The sequence below is a fragment of the Nicotiana tomentosiformis genome, chromosome 12, assembly GCF_000390325.3.
Source record: "Nicotiana tomentosiformis chromosome 12, ASM39032v3, whole genome shotgun sequence".
Lineage (NCBI taxonomy): Eukaryota > Viridiplantae > Streptophyta > Magnoliopsida > Solanales > Solanaceae > Nicotiana > Nicotiana tomentosiformis.
The window spans coordinates 34920215-34947780 of NC_090823.1; the positions used below are offsets into that span (position 1 = coordinate 34920215).

Below are 27566 nucleotides of genomic sequence, written 5' to 3' on the forward strand. Positions count from 1 at the left end.
ATTCACTTATGGGCTTAACCCTAGAAGCTCCTTGGATTCACAACCGCTAAAACAATATTTGATAGAGTACTCAGCGGTGACTTGGGCCGACATCCACAATAAGTACCTGTCGAAGATCAGGATTGAGGACAACCTACTCGGAGCCCCTTCCGGGTCTGTTTATCCCATCAGGTTGGACGACAGATCTTAGAGAGCCATTAATCATGAGCCTAGGCTGGTCTAGGATCAGTACCAACCATATAGCACGTACCGGTAGGAAAATGGATCTGGGCGTCACCCCACAAGGAAGGAAAATATAGGAGATCGAGGGCCTAGTAAACGATGTCTAATGAGTAAAAATGCTTTCAATAGGCTACTAGGGAGTAGGGAAGCACCGAGATTATCAGTTTATAACTTCAACGTTGATGCTTCCAGCATTGTGTCAGCCATCAGGCACATCAAAGAGACCAAGTGGCCCCTACCATTGCAATACGACCTTACCTAATGATATCCTAACTTAATATGTAAGTATCACGGCACCCATAGTCACAGGACAGCGGATCGCTGACAGCTAAGAGAAGAAGTTACCCGGTTATTCAATAACGATTACCTCTGAGAGTTTCTGAGTGATCGGGACAAAAACCACTTCAGGAACAGGTACGCCAACAAATAGGTCGAACACGAGGAGCCTCAGCATGTCATCAACATGATCATCGGAGAGGTCTATGTCCCCCAAGGACCAATGATAAAGCGCACTAAAGTGTTTATCACTAGGGGAAAATGCACTCGATATTATGTCCCAAAGGGAACCATTTCATTCAGCGACGAGGATGACGAGGGCATCATGCAACCTCACAATGACGCGCTCGTAATATCCGTACTTATCAATAAATCTCGAGTTAGACGTGTGTTTATTGATCTAAGTAGCTCGGCCAACATCATCAAATCAATGGTCATAGAGAAATTGGGTTACAAGACCAAATAGTACCACCAGTCCGGGTGTTGAACGGATTTAGCATGGCATGCGAAACCACTAAAGGAGAGATAACCCTACTGGTGAACACCGCCGGGACGATCCAAGAGACAAAGTTTGACGTGATCAAAGTAGACAGGAGGTATAACACTATATTCAGAAGGTCATGGGTTTACAACATGAGGGCGGTACCCCTCGACCTTGCACCAGGCATTGAAATAACCTACACCGGGAGGAGTCAAGATGGTCTACGGAAAGCAGCCATCTGCAAAGGATATGTTCACAGTCTGCGCGATAATCTTGGTGCCCGTAGTTTCAACATCAAGAAAAGCGGAGTCGAACATAAAGGAAGAAATTAAATAGCAATCATTGATGCTGGTCTCAGTCAAACTGGAGGAACGAGGAATAGACGAGGAGGATAATTACGGAGTCCTGAGATCATTCATAGTTCCTGATGACACTGACGGCACCAAATAGACAATCGAAGAGTTGGAGCAAGTCATATTAATCGAACACTTATCGGATCGAAAGGTATACCTGGGCACGAGGTTAACCCCGAGCTCAGATCTTAAAGATAACATTGATTGTTTTTCTTGGTCGCATCTTAACATGACAGGGATCCCACCGGAGGTAACCACTCATAAACTGAGTTTGGACCCGAAGTTCCATCCGGTTAAGCAGAAGAGGAGGATGCAGTCCGAGATCAAGCATACGTTCATCGATGATGAGATACCCAAACTCCTTAAAATAGGATCAATCCGGGAAGTTAAATACCCAGACTGGTTCGCTAACATAGTGATAGTTCGCAAAAAAAGAAATAAGCTAAGAATGTGTGTAGATTACAAAAACCTAAACAAAGCATAACCCAAGGATTCTTTCCCATTGCCTAACATTGATCGAATGATCGACACGACGGCCGGACATGAAATACTCAGCTTTCTCGATGCTTATTCTTGGTACAATAAATTTTTGATGGACCCGGACGATCAGGAAAAGACTTCTTTCATCACTAAATTTGGAACCTACTATTATAATTTAATGTCGTTTGGGTTAAAGAATGCCGGTGCCACCTATCAACGCCTAGTAAACCGAATGTTCGAAGAACAAATATGAAAATCAATGGAAATTTATATTGACGATATGTTGGTCAAGTCCCTGCGAGCAGATGACCGTGTGAAACATTTGCAGGAGACCTTCGACATACTGAAGAAATATAACATGAAGCTTAACCCGAAGAAGTGCACATTCGGGGTCGGATTATGAAAATTCCTAGGGTTTATGGTATCCAATAGAGGGATTGAGATCAACCCCGACAAAATCATGGCCATAGAGGACATCACCGTGGTAGACAATGTCAAGGCCGCCCAAAGACTGACTGAGCATATAGCCGCCCTAGGCCGGTTGATCTCAAGATCCTAGGACAAAAGCCATCGATTCTTCTCATTGTTAAAGAAGAAGAATAACCTTTCTTGTACCCGAGAATGCCAACAAGGTTTGGAAGAATTCAAACGATACCTATCGAATTCGCCCATGTTGCGCACTCCAAATATAGACGAACAGTTGTACCTCTACTTAGCAGTTTCTGAGGTGGCAGTAAGTGGAGTCGTTCCGGGATGAATAAAATACGCAATTTCCTATTTATTTCATAAGCACATATCCGTATGACTTTTATTAAGTTTTTATGCACCTTTTATCCGTAATTCTTGAGCATATGCATTTATTTGAATAAGGATACTTGATTTGGACTGAGGATTTTGACACGAAAGGTAAATCGTGCAGATGAAATGCAGTTATGGCACAGAGGACATGATGATTAGATATTGATTATGAGTGATACTATTATGCTTCTCTTTGCGCTTGGATTTGGATCTATCACTCCGAAGTCAGGTGATTACCCATATTACTATAGGCCCTGTCATCGTACGATATATGGAATTTGTATAGGTCAATACATGGACTTTTTATCTGTGTATGTTGATACATGTATTATGTATCGGGTACATGAATCTTGTACCGGTTTGAGCATGCATTCATATTATTGATTCATTTATAAGTATTCATATAATTGTAACTTGTTACTTGACATACTTATATTCTAGTTAGGGTTCCCGACTCCATTAATTGAGCATGCTCTATTTTATTTCTATATCTTAGCAGCGCTATGATTATTTATGTACTGAAAAAACATGCTTAATACCTTTCAACTGTTGATGTCTGTGATTATTGTTATTCATGAGATTATCTACTGTTTTAGTTCTTAATTCTATTATTATACCAGTGTGGTAAGTATTCGGAGAATCTAGCCTCGCCACTACTTCTTCGAGGTTAGACTTAATACATACTGTATAGTGTACTCATACTATACTTCTCCACATCTTTTTGTGCAAGTCCTCAGATGGGTCCTAGCAGAGCTTCTTGATTAAGCTTAGCAGACCACACGTAGACTCAGGGTGAGCTACACTTCATGGATCTGCTTCGTAGTTCCTGAGTCCCTGTTCCTTTATTATTCCTGTCTATTTATATTTCAGACAGCTGTCATGTATACAGACTTGTTCATAGTTTACTCATGTACTTGTGTCATCTACTCTTGGGGATCGTACTGTATTGGCCATGTTTTGGTTATATCTGATATTGTTACTATTTTTTAGACTATTTTTATTTTTAATTATTATATATACTTGTTAATTAATGAAAATGGACTACATATATTGGATTGTGAATTGGCTTGCTTAGCAAGCTCGGCTAGGCACCATCACGGTCTTAAGGTAAAAATTTGAATCATGACAAAAATACTGCAAGATAATGCTGGAAATCAACGAAACTTCAGTTTTATGCTCATCAAATCAAAGTAAACAACAAACCCTATAGAAACCCTAAAATTGCCATTTGATAGACCACAAAGAAGAAAGGGGGAGAAATGGTAATTAAAAATAAGGGGGTTTGGTCATGGATATAAGGTAAGTTTATGACCCAGGTATTCTTCTGGATTTTATGGTGTTTCTATTTATCCTATGATTGTTGTTGTGATACTAATATTGTCTCTTTTTTGTCCTTTTGTCTTTTTATTTTTTTGAACCGAGAGTCTTTCGGAAACAGCCTCTCTACTCCTTCGGGGTAGGGGTAAGGTCTGTGTACACACTACCCTATCCAAACCACATTAGTGGGATTTTACTGGGTTGTTGTTGTTTCTTTGTTGTTATGACCCATGTAATGAAGGGTGGGTCAGATTAGGTAAAGGGGTCCAAAGCATACCCAATTTATGGTTCAGACCCACATAGGCTCGTGGCCTAATGATAAATTTCCACATTATTTAATGAAGCCCCCCATGTTCCGCCGTTAGTCGTGGGGGCAGATTTGATAATAAAAACGTCGAATAATTTTTTCAGACGAATAAATGGATAAGGGTGTATATAAACCATTTAGAAAGCAATATGGATAGTTTAGGCAATTTTCCGTCGCTAAAAGTGAACGGATTTATATCAATTGTGGGTGAACCAGCTCAACCAATTGAGGTCCCATGACAAGCCTCTGCCACATAGAATCTTTTGATTTGTCACATGCAAACTCGTTTGTGTTTCCTCAGATAACCAACGATTGATTCTTGTAGTAGTCAATGTTAACCTATCTGTATGAGAGCTTACTCACATTGCCAATTTTAGCATGGAAAAGGTGATTGTGGGTGTTGAAAAAAAAAATGCTTAAACAAATATTTTTTTCTCGATAACCTCACAAGACGTTGATGGCCAATATAAACTTATCAATTTTTGATGAATTCTCAGAATATGTTTGGATATATAGCTGAATATTGAAATGAAATGAAATGTGTCAAATTGAACAAAATAAATAATAATAATTTATATAACTGTCCATTGGTCACTAGCTCGAGATTGAAAAATAGTTGTTGTCGTTGTTCGCCCAAAAATACTTACCGTTTGTGACCTAGTCACCCCAGTGAGGAAAGCCACAGCGAGCACAACCTTGTCAACTAGCTCTTTCAAAAAGACGACAACAGTCCAAAGATATGCAGACAACTGAAGTAAATTGTCAGATTGAGTCATTCATGCAATTCTCAACATTAACGCAGTCACCAGGAGAAGCCTTATTGAGCACATGATGAGTCATTTTAGTTTATCATTAAGGGTCTTCCACAATCAGATCACCAGTGAAGAGTTCATGGTGACGGGCGGATGTCGTGGATGCAACATAAAATCAGTGGGTTCAATGAACCCAATATTAGTGGGAAGTCAGCATATAATCAAGTTTAAATTCTTACTTTTGGAATAAGAAAATAATAGCCATTCCAGCTAGGGAATACCTTCCTACCATTAGTTACTAGTAATACTTACAAGATAGCTAAAAATTCGTAGTTACAGTACGTGCAATTAGGAGTGGTCTTCCCCTATTCTGATGCTTTTCAGTCTTTCACTAGCTAAAAGGAACTTAGTAGCATAAGTGTCAGCTTCTCTAGCAAGCGCACATTGGACATGGTGCACTTCATCCAGGTCAAAATTGTAGTACAAGAAGCTCTTCTTTGAGTTTAACTTACTGGAACAATCACTGCAATTGATAACAGCCATCTCACCCTCAAACGGATACGAATAGAGGAGCTTATAACTAACTTTCTTGTTTGTGCCAAGGGTTAATGTCATGGGAGCACCAGCACAGGTACGATGGAGACTGAATTTACAAGCAGAGCAATGGTATGCTGTACCACCTTCTGCGCTGTAAGCTGTGCAGTGGATATTTGGATAATCGGTGTAGCTGGCGAGTATGAGGGTGTGATTCGGGTAATATTGGTGTCGAATCTTTGGTGGAAGATGGAAACAGCTCTCGTCGATGAAGTAATTGCATTGCTGGCAAATGTAACCGGACGAAGACTTGTTTGAACATATGCAGCAACTCATGATTGATGCCTCATTCATCTGTTTGATTGCTTTCAGCGGATGGCGGTGGCTGAAGTGTGTAACTTCTCCTAACTGTTTGACTTTTGGTTTTTGGCCAGGGAAACTTGTTTGAAGAACCAATAGTTTCTGGACTTCAGATAGGAAACCGTCATCCCCTATTAGCCCAAACTCTTCTTCAGCACCACACTCAAAATGGCAGATGTAATCAAACTCACGATTGTAGAAAAGCCAAGAGAATTCCCTATTCATAACTTGGTTACAAATATCACAAAACAGGGCTGCACCTTCACTTTCTAGTGGAAAGATAGTGAAGAGATCAAATGGATATTTAACCTTATGGATCAATGTCGTTGGTACGGAAGCACATTCAAGATGAAGGTCAAAATTACACACATCGCAATGATAGTAAAAAGCAAAGAGTGACTTTTGAGGGTAAGAGTTGTCATATCCACATGCCACACAACGGAATTCAGTCCCAAAACCTCTCTTTTCGGCCACAGCCAGCAGTTCGCTCTCAACTTTGGAATAACAAAGAGAGATTGAGGGAATAGGACAAAGGGTAAGTGAATGCATGGGATGAAAATCATGCCTAATTCTTTTAGGAATGCTAGAGCATACCTCGTGGAGAAAGTAACGACAGTGATCACAACCATAAGCCACTCCGGATATTATAAAAGTACACATGTTGCATCTTATATTTTCTGTACCTCGGAGATGGAATCTTAGCAGAGGGTGTCTGTGGCTGAAATGCTCTAGATCACCATCACGAACACGAGGTAGTTTCGACACACACCCTTCCTCTTCCTTCGCGACCAATTTAGAATCCAAAACCCCAGAGTCTGATTTCTCTTTACTTGTTGATTCTCTTTGTACCTTTTTCTGTCTCTGCCTAAATCTGTACTGAACAGTTTGTTGTCCTCCTCTATCTTTCACACTTGAGTATTTCTTTTCATCACACTTAGCTATTTCTATCTCTCCTTCTTTGGGCAGTGATATAACTTTAGGATGAGTTAGCCAATGAAGAAGAAATTTCAGCACACGATAAACCAGAGCAATAGCCGGTAGCCATATAGAAAGGCCTACTAAATAACTGAATTCCAACTTGTTATTGTTATCGTCAAAGTGCACGCACAGCATCTTCTTGTCGTCCGGCATCAACTGATATTACAATTGATTCTTGCTTGAAGTCTTGATTCTAATTCTTGAAGTAACAGAAGACAAGTGAAATTATTGAAAAAGCTAAAGCTAAGAAGCTAATAAGTCAAAAGTGAAAAGCAAAAACAAGGAAAGAGAAGAGGGAAAGGTAGAGGATATTAAAGTAGAAATAAAGAAAGATTTTAGTTTTGTAGTCACTTGACTTTTGCGAAGATTTCACAAACATAAATTCTTTTTCTTTTCCATAACTAACCTTTTCCAACTTCTTTCGACTTTTTCTATTCATTCATGATGATACACACCATGAATGGAAGTCAAATTCAAGTCCTATTATTTATTTAACCTGTTTAACCTTTCCTCTCTTTATGTTTGACATAATTCATCCGCTAAAATTTGAGATAGTTTGACTCGGCATGTAATTTAAGAAAAACGAAAAAAAAATTGAAATTTGTGGTTTTAAAAACTTAAGGGGTACAAGCTTTGTGGGATCATGATATTTGTATGGTTATAAAAGCTTCTCATTAAAAGTAAAATAGATAAAATGAAGAGTTTAAAATTAAATTATTTTTAAATTTAAAAATATATCATTTATTTTGAAACAAATTAAAAAAGAAAGTACATGGTCTAAATTGAGAGAGAGGTCGTAGTTTAGACGAGACGTTAGCTTTCGTATAAGTTATGGGAAAAAGGGAAATATTGCTAAAACACTCTTGAGAATTTGGTTGTATGTCATTATACTTAGCCGATTGGACAACATTTTTGGGGGGGGGGGGGGAAAACAAAAACTCATGTAAATAGGGTATATATATATATATATATACACATGTATTTTGAGAGTTATAGGTGTTGTGAAAAAATAAATATATCCGCACAGGAATAATATCCACATCAAATAATAATAATAATACAAGAGAGTAACAACACCAATTTTTTTTAACGGGATAAAATACAATACTCGAGAGGAGCAATATAATACCACTATAATATTATAATTTTATAGTGTCAAACGACTATTATGACTCAAAAGAAATAACAATCTTTATTTTAAATATCTTACCAAAATATTACTCTAACTCTATTTTCTCACCGACTATCAAATATTGTATAAATTACTCCCACAACTCTAATAATTATCTCTTCTTTCTTGTTTTTGGTGCGTTTACAAGAAGGAGTAAACATTTCTATTTATAAAGTGTTGTTGCTCCCCAAAACCAACTAAAATTGGTTCGGCGCGTCAAAATTGAAAAGTTGGTTTTGCTCCACCACCATACCAACAAATCAAACCAATTCATTTTTTGCTTCCTTATTTTGATTTCTTTTTATTCAAATGAATCTCACAAATTACATTCGTTTTGTTTTTGCTTTTGCTTTTGCTTTTCCTTTTCTAAATCATTTTCTACCTCTTTTCTTTATTAATATTTTATTTAAATAGGTCCCACTCGGTGGAAGATTTGTTATCATGAGTCAAATTTTTCTTCCAAACTATCTCTCCCATAAAAGAAACAACACCACTCCATGAAAACTTTAGGAGGCATCCAAAAGAATGTACTCCATTAAATTACCCAGCATAAAAAATAATATATATATATATATATATAGCGGGTGGTATCCAAATCCAGTGGCGTACGTTTTTGTGTGAACGGTGTCGATATTTAAAAAAATGAACAAGTGAACAAATCACTGTAACGACTTCATATATATATAAACACAATTCAAATCATATTAATTAAAAAAAATCAAAAACCTTACTAAAACTTACTTCAACGAATTTTCATTTTTGACATTTATCCGCATTTAAAAAGATTAAATTGCTCTTTTTCTATATTGCTGGAGCTTTTGTATAGTGGTTAAGGCGATTTATATTCCAGATGTTACTGAATCAAAACTTTATAAAAAATCTTAAAGAATGATTTGGGTGCAAATCTTGGAGACTAGTAGAGACAGAAAGACACTAGGTTATATCTCTTCATTTGCTTAGGAAGGGAATAAAGTTACTTAGTACCTATGTTGCCAAAAGGTGGGCTTGGGCCGGTCTTAAGTAGGAATCATTAGGACCGGGACCGTTTGGCCTGTTAAGGGACCGGACCAATCCCTTGGCGGGCCCAACGGTAATTTAAAAAAAAAAACTAATTGTTTGGCTATTTAAAAAAATAGTCGTTGGCTATTTAAAAATAGTCATTTAACCTCCTCCTTTAACTTTGTTTTAACCCCAAACTTTTTATAATTACACTTTTTCTCTATAGTTTTCCTTCTGACCTTTCGTTTGTGCATTATATTAGAAAAAACTTTAATCCTACTTATAAAGGTTTTCCTCACACAATCGTAAAGAGCGATATTTATAAATATAAGCATGAATATGAACAATATTTGCGCTATTTATTTACTCATATAAATTATCGTGTTGCTATTACAACTGATATTGGTAGAAGTCGCAACGACTGTGATTACCTTACTGTTACCAGTCATTGGATTGATGAGGATTGGATAATGCAAAAGCGCATAATTGCTTATAGAATAGTTGCTTCACATCGCACATGGCAGTTTATTGCTAGCATAGTTATGGATATTTACAGATATTTTTGCATTAGTGATAAAATAATGTCGGTTTCAATGGATAATGCTACTAATAGCACAAATGCTATAGACTTGCTTACCACTACGCTAAATCCTGCATTTAATAATATTTTTCATGTTAGATGTATTTGTCATATTTACCATTTAATTATGGGTGATGGTATGAGAATTTTAAATATTCAAATTGAAAAGGTTAAAATGGCTCTTAACTGGCTTTTTCATTCAACCCGTAGAAGTAGACTTAGAGAATATTTTAAAAGATGCGATGAATGTGGCTTAAGAGAAAGAAAGGTTCCTAAATCTTGTCCAACTAGATGAAATTACATGTATGAAAGTTTGGTTGTTGCATATGAATATAGAAACCTCATAAACTCAACATTTAATGCACATGTAAGTGATGATGACGATCACCTTACGAATGGGGAATTGGCTAATGTTAAAATGCTTGTTGATTTTTTAGAAAAATTTCATATTGCTACAAATGAATTTTCTGAGCAATATTATCCTACTATTTCTAACTGTTTAGTTTATATTGCAGAACTTGAAAAAACATTTGCTCATTTTTCAAAGGGTGGAAAAATTTATAAACTTGCTATTGATTCTATGAGAAAAAAGTTTAAATTTTTTTTTCCCTATTCCCCCTATTTATGGTGTTGCTGCTTTGCTAAATCCTTGTATGAAATTAGGAAGTACTCAGTTTTGGTATGAAACTGTTTATAATGGTTTAGCACTTGAAGATGATGAGTTGCCTAAACTTCCGGAAGCAATAACCTCAATTAGAATAAGAGCCTGTTTGACCAAGCTGCCAAAAACTGCTTATTTTGAAAAGTACTTTTGAAAAAAATAATTTGTGTTTGTCCAATTCATTTAACAAAATACTTTTTGCAATATTTGATAAACAAATTGCGTTTGGCTATTCTTTATAAAAAGTGCTTTTGAGTGTCAAATTACCAAAAAGGATAGTACCAAGATTTTATAATTGTTTATAAAATAAATAAATTTAAATATTTATTATAAGAGACTGTTATTATTTTTTTATTTAATTTAATTAAAATATAAACATAAAGTAAACATACATACTAAATATTTAAATCATTGTAACATATATAGTTATACCAAAGCAATAATATTATCTAGTATAATTACTTGTTATTTACACGATGATTTGAATAATCAAAATACGTCATTCAGTGTGACTTAAAGTTTATTTCATAAATTACTATATATTGATAATCAACCATGAAATAATAAGCAAAGTCACTCACACATAATAATATTTCTTAACAATTCCATCTCTAATTCTATCACGCAACGCCTCCATAATAGTAGAAGATTTATCTTGCATTTCTAAAGGAATACCGGAAGGCACATCTCCTTCCTCAATCTCTGCAGTAATATCTTCATTAGCATAATAGTTGAATTCCTTATCAATAGAAGAATGTCGTCGGATGAAATTGTGTATAGCCATGGTAGTTGTCACAAGATGAATCTGAGTGTCAAACTTGAAAGATGGCATTGGGCGTAAAATAGAAAACCTATTTTTCCAGACTCCAAATATTCTTTCAATTGTACATCGAAGACTGAAATAAAAACAATTGAATGCCTCATTTGGATTTCTAAAACTAGCGTTGCGCTTGAAATCTGGGAGATGATATCGCTCACCCTTATACGGTCCTAAATAACCCATCGTTGTTGAATAGCCTGAATCAACTAAATAATATTTACCTACACCAAGTAAAAAAGAGTTAATTAAGATGAATAAAAATAAAATCTACATATTAAAATAACACAAGGCATAGTATTAGTGTTGCCTAACTGATTGAGGATGAGGAAAGTTAAGGTTTTGCCTTCTAAGTGTCTGATCAAATATTCTAGCATCATGTGCAGTACCTTCCCACCTTTATCATACAAATGTGAAGTACATGTCCCAATCACATACAACCATTATGTTTTGTGAAGTGAAGCCTTTTCTACCAATGTATTTGATTTGTTCCTTAGAGTGAACAATACAAGGCACGTGTGTGCCATCTATATCTCCAATGTAATTTTTAAAATATGGCCAATACTTGTCATATTCTCTTATTTTAGGATTAATATCATAAAAGGTTGGATCTTTTTGCTTAATAATATCCATAGCCAATTTCAAACATGCTATCAAAACATGATGAAAATGTCTGCTAACAATTTCTCCAGAGTGTTGGAATCGTTCTTGAATCATTTGATTCCCTACACCATGTCCGACCACTAGTAAAAACGTAGCAACCATCTCCTCTATGGTCATTTTTCTTGCTTCTTTCAAATTATATTGTTCAATTAGTGTTTTGCATAAGTCAAGAAATATATGTTTTTCCTTCCTAAACATCTCATAACATCTCTTATCATGCCCTTCAAGTATCTCCTTGATGAAATAAAATCATGTATGAGGAGAAGTCCTACATGGAGTTTTTAGACAAAATTTTAAATAATATTCTGATGCGAGAGCTACAGTGGAAATTACCAAATCAAGTACATCATCATCGTCATCTACTTCATTTATAAGAACTCTGTAAACATGCTCATCATTATTTACTGTGAATGACATATTTGTAAGAAAAAGAACAAAATAAAATTACTTGAATAACAATCTATATACTTATTATAAAAAAATTAAAGGATAATTTGGATAATATATATTTATGGCGAGGATAGTTTTGTCTTGAATAAATTAATTTTCTGCTTCTGCTTCTTGGAAGAAGCTAGAATTTTTTGCTTCTTCCCAAAAGTAGAAAAACTACTTCTGTTGTTGGCCAAAAGTACTTTTTATTTTGGCCAAACACCTTAAATTTTTCAAAAAGTACTTTTTTGACAAAAAAATTACTTTTGACCTCCGAGAAGCTTGGCCAAACAGGCTCTAATGCTCAAACTATTTATAATGCTTATCAAGTTGCATTAAATAATGCTAGACCTAATGTTCCAACTCATTCTTCTTCTGATTCTGTTACAACCCAAAATTCTAACTTGTCGTGATGGCGCCTATCGATGGTACTAGGCAAGCCAATCTTTCAATAATACTTTAATATTTCAAAAACAAAATCAAGCTTTTTCATACTAGAAATTTTTACAAAACCGGGGTTGAATTCAAAATAAAATACAGAAAGATAGCCCCAAACATCGGGGTGTCACCAAATCATGAGCATCTAGATATCCAGTCTAATAAAAATAGTGTCTAAGTATCAATACAGGAAAGAAAGAAAACATAGAAGGAGAGACAAGGTCTGCGGACGCCGGCAGCTACCTCATAGTCTCCGTACTCGATCGCGCACGAACTCAACGACCTCCATGATCAAACACACCTGGATCTGCACATGAAGTGAAGGGTGTAGCATGAGTACAACCAACTCAGCAAGAAAGAGAAATAAATAAGGAACTGAGAAGCAGTGACGAGCTATACAATTACAGTTCATTTTCAATAATTCCAGCAAAGAATAGACATGCTTTCGCATCCGACAGTTTAAGTCAAATCAATTTTATACAGTTAAAGTTCAGGTAATTCAGATATAAAATCTTTCAAGAATTTCATAATAATGACAGATAGAAACTAAGTGCATCAACAAATGAAAAAGCAAGTACAGCCTCTCAGGGCAACAATCACTCAACTCGTTAAAACAGCTCAAATCACTCGGTTCTCAGCCGTCAGTACTCACACTCAATAAGTACCTGCGCTCACTGGGGGTGTGCAGACTCCAGAGGAGCTCCTTTCAGCCCAAGCGCTATATCAGCACGGACAACTCACGTGCTGCACGGACAACTCGCATGCTATAGTATCAATATATAGAACCACACGAACAACTCACATGCTGCACGGACAACTCCCGTGCCATAGTATCAATACCTCACAGATAGGCCCTCGGCCTCACTCAGTCATCAACCTCTCTAGTCTCTCGGGCTCTCGGAAATCACAAAAATCGGCCCAAACAAAGATAACATAGTGTATCAACAAGAATCAAGAAGAGGCTGAGATATGATACATAAGTAAAACCATGATTGAGTACAAGACAGCAATTAGCAAGTAATTCAACAAGTACGCGACCTCTGCGGGTCCCAACAGTACCATCACATAGTCTAAGCATGATTTCTAACATGATTTGCAGTCAAATTTCTATAACACAGGGAGAGCATATAACTAGCAACAAGTTATTCAACTTTACAGTTTCACAGAATAGACCAAGTCCCAATTCCTATAGCGCATGCCCACACGCCCGTCACTTAGCATGTGCGTCACCTCCAAAATACTCACATAATCCAATAATCTGGGGCTTCATGCCCTCAGGACCAGATTTAAAACTGTTACTTACCTCAAACTGCGCAAAATCCTACTCTGAAATGCCTTTGCCCTTCGAATCAATCTCCAAACGCCCCGAATCTAGCCACAAGAAGTACGATATAATTAATATAAGCTAAAAGAATCAATTTCACAAGAAAAATACGAAATTATAAGCGAAAATCCGAAATAGGCTCAAACCCGGCCCCCGAGCCCACGTCTCGAAATTTGACAAAAGTCACAAAACCTGAATGCCCATTCACTCACGAGTCTTAACATACTAAATTCATCAAAATCCGACATCATTTGATCTTCCAAATCCCCAAAATTCACTCTCCAATTCTCAAACCCTAAACCCCCAAATTTCACTTCAAAATCTCGCTAATTAGGTGGGGAAATCAGTGGGGAATCAAGATTTATGATTTAAAAAATGAGTAAAAGAAGCTTATCTCAATAATCCCCTCAAAATTCTTCTCCAAAATCGCCTAAGTCCGAGCCTCAAATGGTGAAATAAGACTAAAATCGTGAACCCTTGCTTTTTAAACCTTCTGCCCAGACTTTTGGCATCTGCGGAACCACTGTCGCATCTGCGATGCCGCACCTGCGAAAAATCCATCGCAGGTGCGGATTTCACTTAAAATCCCAGATTCTGCTCCTGCGGTTTCAAGACCGCATCTGTGCCTATCGCAGGTGCAGAATCCCATCACATTTGCGGCTAAAACTCGCATCTGCGCCCAGCTGCCCGCTTTTGCGACTATCGCAGGTGCGGGAAAATCTTCGCACCTGTGGCTTCTGCTCAACTCCTCCTTGGCCGCATCTGCGGTCCCATCCCCACTTCTACGAGCTCGCACCTGTGGTTCCCACTCCGCAGGTGCGATTACACCAGCAACAACAGCACTTCGGCTGCCCCTTTCAGATCCAAACCAAGTCTAAAACCTCCTAAATCCCCCCCCCAAGGCCCCAGGGACCTCAACCAAACATGCCAACAAGTCATATAACCCAATACGAACTTAGTCGAAACTTCGAATCACTCAAAACAATATCAAAACACCGTTTACACCCGGATTCAAGCCTAAAGAACTTCTAAACTTTTGAGTTCCGCAAACAACACTGAAACCTACCAAACACCGTCTGATTGACCTCAAATGTTGCACACAAGTCATATTCAACGCTACGGACCTATTCCAACTTCCCGAATTAGAATCTGACCCCGATATCAAAAAGTCAAACCCCCGTCAAACTTCCAAAAAAATCGACTTTCGCCATTTCAAGCCTAAATTAGCTACATACCTCAAATTCACAGTCCGGACACGCTCCTAAGTCCAAAATCACTCAATAGAGCTAACGAAACCGACGGAACTCTACTCCGGAATTATCTTCGCATACTTTCGACTATGATCAAAATTCTGAGACTCAAGCTTCCGTTTAAGGGACTAAGTGTCCTAAAACACTCTGAAACCAAAAACAAGACCTCCTGGGAAGTCACATAATCAGAAATAGATACGGGGAAAACAGTAAATAGGGGATCAGGGCTAATACTCTCAAAACGACTGGCCGGGTCGTTACATCCTCCCCCTCTTAAAATATTCGTTCATCCTCGAACGAGCATAGAGACATACCTGAAGTGGTAAAAAGATGAGGATAACGGCTACAGATATTATGCTCGGTCTCCCAAGTCGCCTCCTCTACCGGCTGACCCTCAACTGAACCTTCAATGAAGCAATATTCTTCGACCTCAGCTTTCGAATCTGCCTATCCAACATCGCCACCGGCTCCTCAACATAAGATAAATCCTTGTCTAACTGGACTGAGCTGAAATCAAATGTGCGACGGATCGCCGTGATACTTCCGGAGCATAGAAACATGGAATACTGGATGAACTCCTGCTAGACTGGGAGGTAAGGCAAGCTTATAAGCAACCTACCCAACACGTCGTAATACCTCAAATGGACCGATAAACCTCGGGCTCAGCTTGCCCTTTTTTCCGAACCTCATAACACCCTTCATGGGTGAAACCCAGAGCAAGACCCACTCTCCAACCATGAATGCAACATCGCGAACCTTTCAATCCGCATAACTCTTCTGTCTGGACTGGGTTGTGCGTAGTCTATCCTGAATCACCCTAACCTTCTCCAGATCATCCTGAACCAATTATGTACCCAATAATCTAGCCTCGCCCGGCTCGATCCAACTCACTGGAGACCTACACCGCCTACCATACAGAGCCACGTATGGTGCTACCTGGATGCTCGACTGATAACTGTTGTTGTAAGCAAACTTCTCTAGAAGCAAGAACTAATCCCATGAACCTCCAAACTCCATCACACACGCACGGAGCATATCCTCTAATATCTGAATAGTGCGCTTGGACTGTCCATCCATCTGAGGGTGAAATGTTGTGCTCAACTCTACTCGAGTACCAAACTCATGTTGCACGGCCCTTCAAAACCGTGATGTGAATTGCGTGCCCCGGTCAGAGGTGAAAGATACCGGTACGCCATGAAGCCTGACAATCTCGTGGATATACACTCGAGTCAGCTGCTCGGAAGAATAGGCAGTCATCACAGGAATTAAATGAGATGACTTGGTCAGCCGGTCCACAATCACCCAAACTGCATCAAATGTCCGCTGAGTCCGTGGAAGCCCAACAATGAAATCCATAGTTATCTTCTCCCATTTCCACTCCGGAATCTCTAACTTCTGAAGCAACCCACCTGGTCGCTGATGCTCATACTTCACATGTTGGAAATATAGGCACCGAGCTACATACTCCACTATGTCCTTCTTTATTCTCCTCCACCAGTAATGCTTTCTTAAATCCTGATACATCTTCGCGGCACCCGGATGAATAGAATACCGCAAACTGTGAGCCTCATGAAGAATCAACTCACACAAACCATCTACATTGGGCACACATAGCCTGCCATGCATCCTCAATGCACCATCATCCCCAATAGTGACCTTCTTAGTATCACTATGCTGGACCGTGCCCTTAAGGACAAACAGATGGGGGTCATCACAATGACGCTCCCTGATACAATCATAAAGAGAAGACCGATAGACCACACAAGCCAATACTCGACTCAGCTTAGAAACATTCAATCTAACAAACTGGATAGCTAAGGCCTGAACATCCAATTCCAGTGGCCTCTCTACTGCTGGAAGATATGCTAAGCTCCCCAAACTCTCCGCCTGGCGACTCAAGGCATCGACCACCACATTGGCCTTCCCGGGATGGTACAAAATGGTGATATCATAGTCCTTAAGAAGCTACAACCACTTACGTTGATGCAGGTTAAGATCTTTCTGTTTGAACAGATGCTACAAACTCCGATGATTAGTGTAAATCTCACAATGGATCCTGTACAAATAGTGCCACCAAATCTTCAAGGCGTGAACAATAGCTGCTAACTCAAGGACATGGACATGATAGTTCTTCTCATGAGGCTTCAACTAGCGTGAAGCATAAGCAATAAATCTACCCTCCTCCATCAGAACACACCCAATACCGATCCACAAGGCATCATAATACATTGTGTAAGAACCAGAAGTTGATGACAGAACTAGAACTAGAGACGTGGTCAAAGCAGTCTTGAGTTTCTGAAAGCTCTCCTCACACTCCTCCGACCACCTGAAAGGAGCACCCTTTTGGGTCAATTTAGTCAAGGGAGATGCAATAGATGATAATCCCTCCACAAAACGGCAGTAATAACCAGCCAAACCAAGAAAACTCTGAATCTTCATGGCTGAATACGGTCTGGGCCAACTCTGCACCACTTCTATCTTCTTCGGATCCACCTGAATACCCTCCCTGGACACCACGTGCCCCAAAAATTCCACTGAACTTAACCAAAACTCACACTTGGAGAACTTTGCATAAAGCTTCTCCTCCCTCAATCGCTGTAACACAATCCTCAGATGCTGAGCTTGCTACTCCTGGCTACGAGAGTACACCGGGATGTCATCAATGAATACAATAACGAACGAGTCAAGATAATACTGAAACACACTGTTCATCAAATGCATGAACGTTGTTGGGACGTTGGTCAACCCAAAAGACATCACAAGGAAATCATAATGGCCATATCGGGTCCTGAAAGTTGTCTTAAGAATATTTGAGTCCCAAATCTTCAGTTGGTGATACCCTGACCTCAAATCAATCTTGGAGAACACCCTCACTCCCAGAAGCTGGTCAAACAGATTATCAATATGCGGCAAAGGATACTTGTTCTTGATTGTGACCTTTTTCAACTGTCTGTAATCAATACACATTCTCATAGTATCATCCTTCTTTTTCACAAATAGAACTGGTGCACCCCAAGGTGACACGCTAGGCCGAATAAACCCCTTATCAAGGATTTCCTGAAGCTGCTCCTTCAATTCCTTCAACTCCGCCGGTGCCATACGATATGGAGGAATAGAAATGGGCTGAGTGCCCGGCACTAAATCAGTACCGAAATCAATATCCGTGTGAGGCGGCATGCCTGGCAGGTCTGCAGGAAACACATCCGGGAAATCTCGCACCACTGGAACATAATAAATAGCAGGGGCCTCTGCACTAACATCCCTCACAAAGGCCTAATAAGATAGATAACCTTTCTCAACCATCCGCTGAACTTTCAAGTATAAAATCACTCTACTGGGAAAATAGTCTATAGAGACGCTTCAGTCAACCCTCGGCAACCCTGGCATCGCTAACGTAACGGTCTTAGCGTGACAATCTAGAACAGCATGACATGGAGACAACCAATCCATACCCAAAATCACGTAAAAATTGATCATACTAAGCAGCAACAGGTCATATCTAGTCTCTAGACTCCCAATAGTCACCACACATGACCGATATACACGGTCCATAATGATAGTATCGCCCACTGGAGTGGATACATGAACAGATGAAACTAGAGACTCACATGGCATATCTAGAAAATAAGTGAAATATGAAGACACATATCAATAAGGGGAACCAGGGTCAAATAATACTTAGGCATCTCTGTGGTAAACTGAGACAATACATGTAATTACAACATCTGAAGCAATTACATCTGTCCTGGCAAGAAGAGCATATAAATGGGCCTGGCCACCCCCTGATCGACCCCCCCTCTCGGGCGACCCCTAGTTGAGTGAGCCTCACCTCGAGCTAGCTGGACGGGTGGTATTGCTGCTAGTACTGGTGCCATCGGCCGAGTACTCTGTTGTGGATCCCTACTCAACAACCTAGGGCAATCTCTATTAATGTGACCAAAATCCCCGCACTCGAAACAAACCCCTCCTCTGATGGAACTGCTGCTCCTGATGCCCAGAGGAACTACCCGTGGAAACCTGAGTTGATGAGGCATGGTGAGAACTCTACGCCGGTAGTGTACTAAATGATGACTGGCCCTACTGATGACTATGTGACCCGTGGCCAGATGATGCACCACGGTGAACTGGCAAGCCATCTGAGCATATCTGAAAGGATGACCCTTACCGTGGTGGAACTTCCCCCATAAGGAACACCGCTGAAGCCACCCTGGCCACGAGGCCTCTTGGCCTCACTCTCAACCCGCTCCTGGCTGCAAACCATCTCAATATGATGAGCAATGTCAACAACCTCGTCGAAAGTAGCACCAGACACTCTCTCTCTAGTCATAAGCAATCGCAGCTAAAAGTGAGGCCATCTATGAACCTCCTGAATCTCTCCCTGTATGTGGGAACCAACCAGATAGCATGACGATCCAACTCTGAAAATCTCACCTCATACTGCATCACGGACATATCACCCTGACGAAGCTGCTCGAACTGCCTGCGCAGCTCCTCTTTGTGGGACTGAGGCACGAACTTCTCCAGGAATAGATTGGAGAACTGCTGTCAGGTAAGGGGTGTTGCGCCGACCGGCCTATACCTCTCGAAAGCCTCCCACCAACTGAATGCAGCCCCTGAGAACTGAAAGGTAGTGAACGAGACCCCACTGGTCTCCAGAATACCTGTCGTACGGAATATCCTCTAACACTTATCCAAGAAACCTTGTGCATCCTCTCCCTCTACACCACTGAAAGATGGAGGCTGGAGTCTCCCAAACCTCTCCAATCTATGCTGCTCATCCTCAGGCATAGCAGGAACAATATAATCCTGAGCAGCAGCAACCGGCTGGGCTGGTGGTGCCCCTGGTGACTGGAATCCCTGTACCACTTGCACTTGTGTGAGGGAGGCGAGAGTCTGAGCGCCTCCCTCGGCCTCAGAAGTTGCTGCTACGACCGGAACATAGACCGCCTAAGCAAGACTGGTACACGCGGTTAGAATCTGAGCTAAGGCCTCCTGAAGGAATGGAATCTCAATGGGAATGGGTGGTGCCTGAGCTGGTCCCAGTGGCTCGTCTACAACTGGAGCCTGCTCCTGAACTGGAGAAACTGGTGGGTCTGCAGGTACTGCCCCAGCTGTTGTGCGGGTTGTACCTCTGCCCCTACTGCGGCCTCTACCGCTACCTCGGCCTCTTGCGGCCCTGACTGGTGGTACTGGTGGTTGTCCATCATGCCCCATAGTACGCGTCCTCACCATCCGTAAGAGAATTAGAACAACAACAACTTAGTCACTAGAATCAACAGATTCGCACGACAAGAATGCAAGAATGTGAAATTTTTCCTAAGGGTTCTGCAGTCTCTCGAAAATAAGTACAGACGTCTCCGTACTGATCCGCAGGAATCTACTAACCCTACTCATAACTCGTGATACCTATTTAACCTAGCCTCTAATACCAACTTGTCATGACCCAAAACTCTAACCTGTCGTTATGGCGCCTATTGATGGTACTAGGCAAGCCGACGTTTCAATAATACTTCAATATTTTAAAAAATAAATTCAAGCTTTTTCATACTAGAATTCTTTACAAAAACCGGAGTCGAATTCAAAATAAAATGCGGAAAGATAGCCCCAAATATCGGGGTGTCACCAAGTCATGAGCATCTAGATATCTAGTCTAATTAAAACAGTGTCTAAGTATCAATACAAGAAAGAAAGAAAACATAGAAGGAGAGACAAGGTCTACGTACGCCGGCAGCTACCTCGTAGTCTCCGGTACTAGATCGCGCATGAACTCAACGACCTCTGTGATCAAACACACCTGGATCTGCACATGAAGTGCAGGGTGTAGCATGAGTACAACCAACTCAGCAAGTAACAGAAATAAATAAGGAACTGAGAAGCAGTGACGAGCTATACAATTACAGTTCATTTTCAATAATTCCAACAAAGAATAGACATGCTTTCACATCCGGCAGTTTAAATCAAATCAGTTTTATACAGTTAAAGTTCAGTTAATTCAGATATACAATCTTTCAGGAATTTCACAACAATGACAGATAGTAACTAAGTGCATCAACAAATGAAAAGGCAAGTACAGCCTCTCAGGGCAACAGTCACTCAACTCGTCACAACAACTCAAATCACTTGGCTCTCAGACTCGTGAGACCTATGTAACCTAGGCTCTAATACCAACTTGTCACGACCCAAAACTCTAACCTGTCGTGTTGGCACCTATCGACAGTACTAGGCAAGCCGACCTTTCAATAATACGTCACTATTTCAAAAAATAATCAAGCTTTTTTATACTAGAAATTTTTACAAAAACTGGAGTTGAATTCAAAATAAAATGTGGAAAGATAGCCCCAAACATCGGGGTGTCACCAAGTCATGAGCATCTAAATATCATGTCTAATAAAAATAGAATCTAAGTGTCAATACAGGAAAGAAAGAAAACATAGAAGGAGAGACAAGGTCTGTAGACTCTGGCAGCTACCTCGTAGTCTCCGATACTCGATCGCTCACAAACTCAACGACCTCCGTGATCGAACACACCTAGATATGCACATGAAGTGCAGGGTATAGCATGAGTACAACCAACTCAGCAAGTAACAGAAATAAATAAGGAACTGAGAAGTAGTGACGAGCTATACAATTACAGTTCATTTTTAATAATTCCAGCAAAGAATAGACATGCTTTCACATCCGGCAGTTTAAGTCATATCAGTTTTATATAGTTAAAGTTCAGGTAATTCAGATATAAAATCTTTCAAGAATTTCACAACAATGACAGATAGCAACTAAGTGCATCAACAAATGAAAAAGCAAGTACAACCTCTCAGGGCAACAACCACTCAACTCATCACAACAGCTCAAAATACTCGGCTCTCAGACTCGTGAGACCTATGAAACCTAGGCTTTGATACCAACTTGTCACGACCCAAAACTCTAACCTGTCGTGATGGCGCCTATCGATAGTACTAGGCAAGCCGACCTTTCAATAATACGTCAATATTTCAAAAAATAATCAAGCTTTTTTATACTAGAAATGTTTACAAAATCCAAGTTGAATTCAAAATATAATGCGGAAAGATAGCCCCAAACATCGGGGTGTCATCAAGTCATGAGCATCTTGATATCCAGTCTAATTAAAACAGTTTCTAAGTATCACTACAATAAAGAAATAAAACATAGAAGGAGAGACAAGGTCTGCGGACGCCGACAGCTACTTCATAGTCTTCGGTACTCGATCGTGCACGAACTCAACGACCTCCGTGATCAAACACACTTGGATCTGAATATGAAGTGCAGGGTATAGCATGAGTATAACCAACTCATCAAGCAACAGAAATAAATAAGGAACTGAGAAACAGTGACGAGCTATACAATTGCAGTTCATTTTCAATAATTCCAACAAAGAATAGCCATGCTTTCGCATCCGGCAGTTTAAGTCAAATCAGTTTTATACAGTTAAAGTTCAGGTAATTCAGATATAAGATCTTTCAGGAATTTCACAACAATGACAGATAGTAGCTAAGCGCATCAACAAATGAAAAAGTAAGTACAGCCTCTGAGGGAAACAGTCATTCAACTCGTCACAACAGCTCAAATTACTCGGCTCTCAGACTCATGAGACCTATGTAACCTAGGCTCTAATACCAACTTGCCATGACCCAAAAATCTAACCTGTCGTGATGGCGCCTATCGATGGTACTAGGCAAGCCGACATTTCAATAATACGTCAATATTGCAGTGCCCTGTTGTTACTCAACCCTTCCGGTGGTAATTCATCTTCGTGAAAAGTGATCTTATGGCTTTCCAATACCTATCCTACCATATTGTCCATTTCTCTACTGGTAATGTTGTTGGGTACATAAGCTTCATTCAACATGTTCATCAATGCATTCCTATGCGCCTCAAAATTCTGCAGTAGTGACAGAATAGATATTTGAGCAGGGGTTTTATTTAGATGATCAACCACAGAATACTCTCTTGCTTGCACCTTTCTCCAAAGATCATCCAGGCCAGTTTTAATGATAGGCTGCTTGGAAGCGGCTTCTTTACTTGTTCCTCCCAAATGCTCGAGCATGTAAACCCTACCAGTCCTGGTCATACCTTGTGCTGCACCGATTTCTTCCATTTTCCCCTTTTCTTTCCTTCTCACTTATGCAGCATAGTCCCAGGGTATATCATTGGACTTAAAGGACGGTGTAGGTGCTATCGTCATGGTGAAGGGTGTGGTCACTTCTACTTCGAACGGAGTTGGCGTGGTTGGGGGCGTTGTTACTTCAACCTCGAACGGAGTCGATGTGGCTACCTCAACTTCAATCGGTGACTGTATCTGTACCACAATAGGTGTGAGAGTATCTTGGGGTATTTTAGGATCATCCCCTTCCCGAATGAGCCCTATTGACCCTTCCGGATCCCATTCTTCATCAGTTTCTATCACATTAACCCCCTCACCCCTGTGATCTGGGAGAGGATTGTTGTGGACATTAGGTGCAGCCTTTTTTTCTTGTATAACCTTGGTGTCAATCAATGTCTGGATCTTGTCCTTCAGAGTGCGACATTCATCAATAGTATGACCCTTCGTTCCCGAATGGTAGGCACATGTCCTGTTTGGATTGACCCTATGAGAGGAATTTTCCATGGCAACAGCGGGAACGAGAGTGGCATAACCAGTAGCCTTCAGTCTCTCATACAACTGGTCGATGGGTTCAGCAATAGGGGTGTATTATCTGGGTGGTCTGCAGTCGAAATTTAGCCTGGGTTTTTGGTAGTTTTGGGAGGCTGGTGGTGAGTGGTAGTATGTTGGCTGAGTGATGTAAGTATGGTAAGCGGTGGCGGGTTGTTGGTATCTAGGAGGTTAAGGCTGATATGTGGGTGGTGGTGTTTGGTATGTTTGGGGAGACTTCGGACCTTGGGCCACCATCACTGCCCCTACTTCTTAATCCCTTCCTCTATTCTTTATCCCAATTTGATGATGTCAGAAAATTTATGGTTCTCAATGTCCATCAGTCTCTCAGAATACTGCGGATCCTGAGCTTGGACAAAAAACTTGTTCATTTGTTCTTCTTCAAGTGCTGGACTTACTTTCGCAGCTTTTGATCTCCACCGAGTAGCATACTCGCGGAAAGTTTCTATCGGCTTCTTTTTAAGATTCTGGATATAGAAGACGTCTGGTGCATTTTCTTTATTGAACCTGAATCGATCCATAAAATCTGACGCCATGCTTACCTAGTTAACCCATTTCTTTGGGTTTTGACTGATGTACCAGGACAGAGCATCTCCAGTGAGGCTCCTCATGAACAACTTCATATGAATTCGTTCATCTTTACCAACCCCTACAAGCTTGTCATAATATGTCCTCAAATGTACCTTCAGATCACCTGTCCCGTCAAAAATTACAAACTTAGGAGGTTTGTAACCCTCTGACAGTTCTACGTCCGGCTGAAATCCTCATAGTTCAAACCTTCTATGCCTTTACCACCTTCAACACCTTGGACTCGACTTGTAAGCTTCTTAAATTCCTCTGCCATATTCTTGATGAGCAGGTCCTTCTCGGCGCACTCCGATGTATACAAGGTTTGTTGTGAAGTATGGAGTAAGGTTTCCCCATGTATATGAGGTTACTTTGGTGGTCTCTAGGAATTTGGGCATGGTGGTGGTCGTTGGTTGAGTTTTGGGGATCAGGGGTAGGTTGTGATGCGTTTTGAGGAGTGTGGTAGGTGGTGGTTTGTGGGTACTGGGTCGGATAATGGTGATGTTGTGGAGGAGTTGGTACTGGTGGAGGATTAGGATTTTGAGGAGGCGTGGCATATTGATGAGGTGCGGGAGGATTTTGTGGATGCTGATTTTGTGTGTACTAAGGATGTGCTGGGTTTTGGGCATTTTGTTGATTGATGTCGGGAACATTCAAGGTAAGGGAAAGGTTTGCCAAGTAACGGACCTGCTCAAGTTCCCCTTGTAACTCTAATATCTTCTGTTCTAACCGTAAAACCAAATCATTCTGTGTCGGAGTACTCCGACCATCCGAACTCTCGACATTCTCTACATGTGTAGCGTTGTCTTTCCTGATACCACTCATATCATCCATTTTAGCTTTTCCTTTATTTTTAGCATCACTTGGAGAAGGAGAAAGTTGAGGGCCTCTAGATATGGTGTGATATGTTGATGATGCCAGTATGCACGAACCAACCTTTAGGGATGGGAATAAGCAAAGAAAAGAAGAAAACAAAAAGGTAAACAAGTCAGTAAGGAGTATGAAAAGGATATTTGCGGTATTTAAACACGTATTGCGGAATGATAAATTCGCGTCCTAATTTGGGGACCTCATTGTGCCCGAGGTAAGCCTAGCGACAAATAGATTTGGAAAAAACTCAATGCTAATAACTTCGTCATTTCATTAATATGATAAATGGACCAAATCCCTACTAAAACGATAATAATTATAAAGAGTCACTAATGGCATTTGCCTTATTACAACCGAAATCTAAAACGAATCTAGAAAGCAAAAAACATCATTCCTAATCTATTTAGTCCCAAAGGGACCTTCTCCATGCTTGGACTTCTTTGTTCCATCAATCAAATTCCCCAGGTCGCGTATGTCCAGCAGCAGATATGCCCTTGCTAGATGTCCTCCTTCGTTGCCCTCTATATTCTGGCAGTCCGATATCCCTTTCCTCATCTTTCCTTTGAGCTCCATCAACCCTTTCTCCAAATACTCCAACCTCTATGTTGACTTAGTAGCGATTCCCCTCCACTCATTGATTGCTTCCATGTCCACTTTATGTTGTTCCAAATGCCTGTCTTCAGACTTGAAAACCCTTTTGCGCAACCTCATGTATTTTACTTATGCTTCAGCAGCGTTGTCTATGACCATATTCCTCAAATTAACCCCTGGCTTGACATCTCTCGCTATGTCATAGACCAACCATGATGGGTAGAAGTACACATGGCCGGCATGATACCGATTTGGCTCGATAGTATTTTTCTTCACAATGATCTTTTGATGCCACATGTGTCGTGCCTCGAACTTGAATGGAATAGTGTTCCCCTGGAAGTATGCTTTGTACTGAACCATTTTGGAAACTTGTGGTATAACCTGCTTTCTCCTAGCTTGCCTCATAACCCTAATAAGAGCATAAGGATAGATCCCCCTCCATCCGATTAGCACTAGATGAGGAGCATCTCACGACCTGATGATGAATTCACTGCTAGGGAACCACTCGAACATCTAGTGTACCTTATCATCAGTCAAATTGCTAAAGAAATGTACCCAACTCACAGCGTTTCCTGGTTGTGCAAACTTGTCTGGGATAAAAGTCATTCTCTTCGGATGGTGATATGCTATGTGGTCATTCCACGGTCGTCGCGGAAGTTCTTGATGGTATTCTCCTCTCTGAAGGTGTTCTAACAACCATACTTGCAGCAAGAGATTGCACCCTTCGAAATGCCTATACCCTTTTTGCAACGGTCTAAGGCCCCATACATCTCAGCCAAAATCATAGGGACAATAGTATAAGTTTGCCCCTCAATCCCCTCCATTAAGGTCTTAGTGACCATAGCTAGGTGAGTGTGGATCCTTTCTCCTTGTATTGAAAATACCAGCATTCCCAGAAAATAGACAATGAATACAAAAACTCGGCGGTGTGTCCAACCCAGAGAAGTGATGGCAAACTCATCATGGTAAAGGCGATATGACTTGTTGTATCCATAACGCTCATAAATGAACTCGAATGGTATGTAAGATTTCTTCAGACAAACTAACCCATTATTTTCCTTGAAACCCATCATTTTCAAGAAACCTCGCGAAGAGCAGTTTTCCGGTACTAACAAACCAGGGCTATCCCGTGGGAGCCCAGCGAAGCCTCCTATTTCTTCTAAAAGGGGAGTCATTTCTATGTCACCAAAACGGAAGACGGCTCTCTTCTCATCCCAGTACATAGTGGTGGCCTCAATTAATGCATTATTTGGTTGAATGTCTAATAAATAGGGTAAATTCCAAAGGACTCTTTTCACATAATTTTTGTCACTTGGTGAGAGATTTTTCCACCAATCCAGCAGCAAAGGTGGGATATTTTGGACCATGCGAACCTGGAGACTTCATGCCTCATTTCTGCAAAACAAATAAAGTCAGCTCTTTCCCCCTCCGGATTTGGCTATTTACACATTAATGATCAACATATTGGCATATTTTCTCCAAATAATGCACAGATCATGATTGTGTCCATTGGGATTATGGAAATCCCGGTGGACTTTGGACATGGCTTGCCTTAGCGGGTTATCACGCGGACAACATTCTAACCCATACTAGGTTTGGACATGATGCATGCACAGTTAATATTAGAGTGGAGGTTTCTAGAAGAGTCTAGACCGGTACCCTCAAGCGGACAACTTGAGA

The 27566-nt window shown here is 40.3% G+C and overlaps 1 protein-coding gene across 1 annotated transcript; it reads right to left on the reverse strand.

Moving 5' to 3' along the window:
- Positions 1-5204: 5204 nt before the first annotated feature.
- Positions 5205-7177, reverse strand: LOC104098855 (uncharacterized). The gene has a single exon (XM_009605687.2). It carries the CDS (start codon positions 7009-7011, stop codon positions 5335-5337), a length of 1677 nt encoding a protein of 558 aa, XP_009603982.2. The 5' UTR covers positions 7012-7177; the 3' UTR covers positions 5205-5334.
- Between the last annotated feature and the right edge of the window lie 20389 nt (positions 7178-27566).